The sequence below is a fragment of the Capsicum annuum genome, chromosome 2, assembly GCF_002878395.1.
Source record: "Capsicum annuum cultivar UCD-10X-F1 chromosome 2, UCD10Xv1.1, whole genome shotgun sequence".
In the NCBI taxonomy this organism is placed as follows: Eukaryota; Viridiplantae; Streptophyta; class Magnoliopsida; order Solanales; family Solanaceae; genus Capsicum; species Capsicum annuum.
The window spans coordinates 21706220-21713276 of NC_061112.1; the positions used below are offsets into that span (position 1 = coordinate 21706220).

General features: G+C 40.2%; 1 protein-coding gene across 2 annotated transcripts in view; it reads left to right on the forward strand.

The window, feature by feature from the left end:
• The first annotated feature begins 273 nt into the window (after positions 1–273).
• LOC107857616 (calumenin-B) overlaps positions 274–7057 on the forward strand; it is a 43237-nt gene continuing 36453 nt past the window's right edge. The window contains exons 1-2 of one of the 2 annotated variants that reach the window (XM_016702456.2): positions 274–332; positions 438–1155. In XM_016702456.2, the coding sequence (XP_016557942.1) occupies positions 597–1155 (559 nt within the window). In that variant the 5' untranslated portion in view covers positions 274–332; positions 438–596. Of the gene's footprint in view, positions 333–381; positions 1156–7057 lie in introns of those variants that run through there. The other variant, XM_016702457.2, reaches the window with a different exon arrangement.

Here is a 7057-nt window from a genome sequence, read left to right on the forward strand (position 1 = left end):
TTATGATGAAATAATAGACTTATTATATATTAGGGTATGATATGTAATTAAGTGGGAGTAGAAGGATTTTTTTGATAATTGCATGAGATCTATATAATAGAAATAGAAAAGAAAAGAAAAGAAAAGAAATAATAATATAATATATAAAAAAATAAAAAAATTTAAAATTAATTTGAGAGGGAAGAAGTTTATGCTTTCCACATATTCGTTTAATCGAAAACAATAATAAAAGAATTAAAGCAAATGTAGATCCAAAAGAAAAAAAAGTGCAAAGAAGATGATTGAGGCGGAGGAGGAGGGGACAATGTGTTTGACATGGCACAAGTTAATTGGTAATAAGCATGCCAATTTCTTTGTACCCGTGCCACCTCTCCCATATTTTAGATCTACCTATTTTCAAATTATTATTACTGTTTTTTTTTTTTTTTTTTTGGAAGATTGAAGTGAAGACATCTAAAGATTGAGTTAGAGAAGAGTCCTAATCACTTTCACATTCGACAAACAAATTCCGATCTCGTTAGAAGTGTGTTGTAGCAAATAAAGTCCCCCATCCTTTTGTTGAATCCTGTTTTGTTCATATAGATATAGATGAGGAGATGGGCAAAGCTTCAGTGATTATCTACATCACAATTGCTGTGCTCCTTCTACTCCTCATCTCTCAGTCTCCTTCTAACAAAGCTAAGCGTCATGGTCATCGGCGACTCAAGCTGCGATCCAACTTCACTTTTGACTCACATCGTACCCACCATGAACGCATTCCCTTTGACCCTTTAGTTGCTAAAATCGAGCGCCAACGTGAGGATAAAGAATGGGAGAAGCAGTACATTGACACACACCATCCCGAATTAATACATGAACATGCTCCTGGTGAAGAATCCCAACCTGAATGGGAAGACTTTATGGATGCTGAAGATTATATCAATGATGAAGACAAGTTCAATGTTACTGAGAGGCTTGTATTATTGTTCCCAAAGATTGATGTCGACCCATCTGATGGTTTCGTGACTGAGCAGGAGTTGACTGAGTGGAATCTGGGGCAGAGCAGAAAGGAGGTCTTGCATAGGACTCACAGAGATATGGAAGTTCATGACAAGAATCATGATGGCTTTGTGTCGTTCGCTGAGTATGAGCCCCCCAGTTGGGTTCGCAGTTCAGGTCGCTCCATCACTTCTATTTCTTTTTCTTTCTAAATTGGCTTGTTGCATTTCTAGCTGCAGCGTTATATTACTGTTTGTTTAACTGTGGTTATGAAAGTTCTTATCTGTCAAATCTTTATATCTTCTTTTAGAATAGAAAGGAGCTCTAGTCTACCATCTTTCTTTTATTGTCTCCAATTGTGCTATCTTGTACCTGGTTAAGTAGATGGCATGAATCAAGCTGGTTAATAGGATATTAAAATCGGTTATAAGGTTGGGGATGTGTGTAGTGTAAGAATCATTGGCCAAATGGTTTTAAATAAGCTATCTATGGATAATAAGTATTTCTCCGTTCAATTGGTTGATGGTCTATATTTAAGGGCACAAGCAAGCTGTAGGACTATTGCCTAACCTCACCTAACCCCAAGTCTAATGTGATCCATTAAGTTTGTGGCGATAGCTTGGAAAATATGATACTTTCCACTCTTCATGTTCACCAAGTACTACTGCAATTTACATTGACAAAAGAAACTTTCTAGAAATTTTTTAGATTTTCGCTTGGATCTTTGCATTTGGATTCTTACCTTTTCACGGTAGAGTAATTTGGGTGTCATTCTGTGAGAATTATCTGAAACTTTGTTCATTGGTCAACTTTTGTTTATTGACAATGCAAGACAGTCACTGTCATATACTCAACCCTTTTTCTTTTCTCACTTTTTGGTTAGTACTTAGAATATTTTAGCACTTAGGTGATACGATTCAAAATACGGAAACGAGTATAAAGTACGGACATCGAAAGGTAATGAAGATAAGACGATAAAAAAGTATGGAAATCGAAAGATAATGAAGATAAAACGATAAGACGATGAATAGATAGACACAAGATAAGGAACATAAGCAAACCAAAGGTATTTCAAACCAATGACCCTCAAATATAATCCTAATACAAACACCTAATTCTTACGTAGACCGAAAAGGTATTGTACACCCGAGCAACATTCGTTTCTAAGCAAACGCTCAACAAGAACTCTCCAATCACACTATCAAGTGTTTGGTTCATCAATAATCAAAACAAGCTAATGGAAAATAACCCTAGGAGTTTCTATTTATAGTCTTAACAAAGGCCCAAAACCCAAAGCGACCTTGACAATAAATGAGTAAAGCCCAACGAAATGACCATTCAGTTTAGCTAGGACGACCCACCTGACTGTCAGTCAACGGTGGGACGTCAGTCCCTCTTCCAGTCGCACCTAACCAATGTGCAATTACCCTGGGGCTTCCATGGATAGCTCAAGGGACGGCCAGTCACCAAGGTGGCGGGCCGTCGCTCCAAAACAGTGAAGTTCTTTGACATTTTGGCCTCCCAACTCAATCTTCAACACATGGCATCCTTTGGTAGACATCAAAACATGCTCCAATGCGCCCATTTTTGTGAACTTCCCTTCAAAGGCTTGCAACTCTCGATCTTAGTTCCTTGTTGATGTCTTAGATGGGATTTGAATCGTATAACCAATCCTTCTTGAAAAAGATTCGACCTCAAATTCGGAACCTACAAAAGAGAAGTGTTGGTTTTAGGCAAAATGACCATGGTTAATAAACATCAAGTGCTTAGGGTGGACATAAAGTTCCCCTTCTCGAGCCAAGTTCATTTCCTCCTCTTGGCTTAGGTCTTCCAAGGCCTTAATACTCATCATTCGCCTCATCGTAAAGTTAAAATTCGTTATCTCTCCTTCTTGAGGCCAAACATCTTCACGGGAAACTTTCATCATTAAACCATTAGGTTCCTAATTTCCCATTCAGCTATTCAGCTATTCAACTTTCACAAGTTCCCCTTCATCCTCAAAATCTTCACTCTCTTGGGTTCCTTCCTCACCTTCATTTTCTTGGTTCACCTTATTCCTAACAAAGTAGGCATCGCCTTTCACCAAAATTATGTTTCTTCAATTGGGACATTCACTTGCCTTATGACCCCAACCTTCGCATTCTCGTAGGACTTGTTGAAATCTTTGTTCTTGTTCCATCCGGATGAACTAGAAGGTAGGTAGCCCTAATCGAAGGTCTCCTTTGCATTATTGTTCCTTTCAACCTTAACAGCCGCTTCAACAAGATATTCTATCCGTTTAAACTTTTGGACAACTAGTTGAGAAGCAATGTCATAGTCCAACCCTCCTTGAACCGAGCCACACAATGGTTTGGGGTTCAACAATCTCTAGTCGAAGGATCAAGTTTTGAAATTCTTCATAGCAGTCTTCCACACCTTTACCTTTTTGTCTCAAGTTATATAGCTTGGTGAGTTTTCTTGTTTGTGTCTTGGTGTCACATACTTGCCTCTCATAATTGCCTTTAATTGGACCCAATCCGGAAGATCGGGATTACCATCTCTCTCGTTGCATTCTTTGGGTTTCCCACCAAGTAGAAGCATACCCCTCGAATTGAGCAATTGCATGGGCAGCTTTCTTTTGGCCGCTCAAATCATTAAGTTGGAAGATCCTTTCACATTGTACTTCCCAATCAAGGTAGGCCGATGGATTGCTAGTTCCTTTGAAAGTAGGAAGAGTGATCTTAATGGAGTTAAGACCCGTGTCTCGACCCACATTTCCTCCTTGATCCCATTGATGATCTCCTTAAACTTAGGGTGGGTTTCCCAAAGTTTCCTCTTCCATAGGGAACCAAACCAAATCTTTCTCCTCGTCCTCTATGTCCTCCCCTTTGAGCTCCTCGTCTATTCCGTACAAATTCCGCAAATAGGGCCACTTCAGCCAACTCTTCATTTCCTTTATGAAGTCCCCTCCCACTACATCCTCTACTTGGACGGGTTGATTTTGGTTATGTGGGGCTTGGGGTGGTGGATTTTGGTTAATGGGTTTGTTTGTGGAGCTTCTTGGTTCACTTGATTGAATTGGGGTTGTAGTGGACGAACGGGATTTTGGTTATTTGGGTAAGTAGCGGCTTGGATGATTGGATCTTGTACTTGCCTCGGTGGATTAAACATTTAGTGGAGTTTTTTTGGGGATGTAGTAGTGGAGGTGTTTTGGGCATGCACACTAGAGGAGGCATGATAGTTTTGGGGCGTGGAAAGGATTGAGTTTCAGTGTTCCTTCAAGTTGGACACATCTTCTATTGATCCCAATCGGCTATCCATAGCATTAAGCTTCTCCATGATGGAAGCTAAAGCCACTTGAATGGTGGAATTGGTTATCTCGCCTTCAACGGCCATCGTACCTAATCAAAAGTAACACTAACAAAAGCAACAAACAAGCTAGCGTTAAGAAATCAACCTCAAAATCTCTACCACCTTTGTATTGCCTCACACTTGGATTCGTAATTGTTGAAGGTTTGCTTATACTCCAATGGTAGAAGAAGTGTCGATTGCTATTCTCGGTCGGAATAGATTCCTGTTTGTCGGACTCAAAGAAATGCGTACGAACTTGATATGGACTTGAGTCAAGAATTTATGACGAAATAAAACTAGAAAAGCACACAACTAAATGGGACGAAGAAAGAAAATGAACTCAAGAACTAAATCACAACTAAGTAGGTGGACTACTAGTTGTTAATTAGTGTTAGAATCAAGCAAAATATGTTTAAGAGTAGAGGAAAATGAAACTAAGAATCTAAAATGAGCTTACGAAACTTTTTCAGGGTGACTAGGAGTGCGACTGCCCGTCGCTGAGGTGACTGGTCATTCCAGGAGCCGTCGCTCCTTAACCAATAACTATCCTCAGCTGGGACTCAACGACTGATCGTGTGACTGGCCATCAGCCGTGGGACTGGCCGTCGCCCAATCCATTGGTCAGCTCTAGATAATGCTTTTGTGGGTCCCTTGTCCTTCCTTGGAATGTTCTTTGGAATAAACAGGTACAACTCTTTTTTCTTCAATTCCTTTGGATCAAGCCCTTTTTTGTGGCTTCTTCTTCAACAAGATATGAAGAACCTGAAGAACATTCAAATTTTGACCCTTAAGCAAACGATCTCGGAATTCGATAAAATTCGAAACCCAAGCTCCTTTCAAGCTCCCGAACAAACTTCAATAGTTTTTATACTTCAAACCTCGCCCAGTATTTTTAGATTTGAGAACCCATTTGAAATTTCGTCAAACTCAAGCTTCAATAATGGTGGATAACTCGATACTTGTCGGATTAAGCTCAAATTTTAGATAATGACTCAAACAATACTAGAGAACACGATTCTAGCACTAGAAACACAAGAAGACACAAAAATGAAAAACTCAAAATTTGAAAATGTCCCCAAAACACGTGGATGATACCTATTTTTGTGATTTTATAGATAACAAACCCAAGACTAGAATGGTTGGAACGACTCTAAGCTCGTCTCTGATACCAAAGGATACAATTCAAAATACGAAAATGAGTATAAAGTACGAAAATCGAAAGATAATGAAGATAAGACGATAAATAGATAGATACAAGATAAGGAACGTAAGCAAACCAAAGGTATTTCAAACCAATGACCTTCAATTGTAATCCTAATACAAGCACCTAACTCTTACGTAGACCGAATGGGTATTGTACACCTGATCAACCTTCGTTTCTAAGCAAACGTTCAACAAGAACTCTGCAATCACACTATCAAATATTTGGTTTATCAATAATCAAAATAAGCTAATGGAAAATAACCCTAGAAGTTTCTATTTATAGTCTTAACGAAGGCTCAAAAGTGACCTTGACAATAAAGGAATAAAGCCCAACGAAATGACCATTCTGTTTAGCTGGGATGACCCACCCGACGGTCGGCTAAGGGTGGGACGGTCAGTCCTTTCCCCAGTCGCACCTAACCGTATGCAATTACCATGGGGCTTCCATGGACGGCTCAAGGGATGGCCAGTCGCCCAGGTGGCAGGCCATCGCACCTCTAGTCGCTTCAAAATAATGAAGTTCTTTGACATTTTGGCCTCCCAACTCAATCTTCAACACATGGCATCCTTTGGTAGGCATTAAAACATGCACCAATCATTGCCCATTTCCATGAACTTTCCTTCAAAGGCTTGCAATTCTTGATCTTGGTTCCTTGGTGATGCCTTAAAGGGGATGCGAATCTTATCATTAGCGAAGTCACACAGGGCACAATTTATATGAATTTCTTCCCAACTTTGTATTTGACTTGTGTACAAAGAACACTAATACTCAACCTACAAAAGACAAGTCAATAGGCAAAATCTAGCATGTGTCAAGCCTTTAACACCTATTGATTGAGTCATTGGCCTTGGTGAATAGAGTTACCTGGTACCTATTGCTTGTTGGAGGTGGCAGGTATCCCTTGGAATTAGTTGAGGGAAGCTGGCCCAAACACCACAGTTATTAAAAAAATAGTGCAGTTGACAGTGCCCTTGACACATGTTAGTCTCACGTGCAACCTGGTCATAATGAGTTGACATTGCCTGATTGCTAGGAACATTCAAATATGCCCAAATACAAGACAACAAGACTTTTTTCACATGACTATAAACTTATTGAAACCAAGGAAAAGGAAACTGATTAACTTCTCGTATGTGTGCGACACACAAACGCTTACATTCAAATTCTTACACCAACCGTGCCAAATCCTCCATCAAAATTGCCCTTCACCCAATGTCTGCATGGGGTATGCCTTGCACACATGCTTTTACTTTGCTTGGCGCAGACCTGACTCTTCTTCGATACTACTTCGGCTATGCCACGACCTCTCGCTGTGTCAACCCCCATGCCTCGATCTCTTGGAATGTCTCAAACTTCACCCGACTTTCCATGTGTGTTTCTGAATGACTCTTGAATGTGACATGGACACCCTGAGGGATGCAAGGGTGCCTGGCATAGGCATGTGTGAGTTGGTATGACATTGGGCACCATGGCATGGCATGGCAAGGCGAGGGTTTGACAAGCTGAAGCATGGCAAGGCCAAGCCATGGGGTTGACACAACGAGA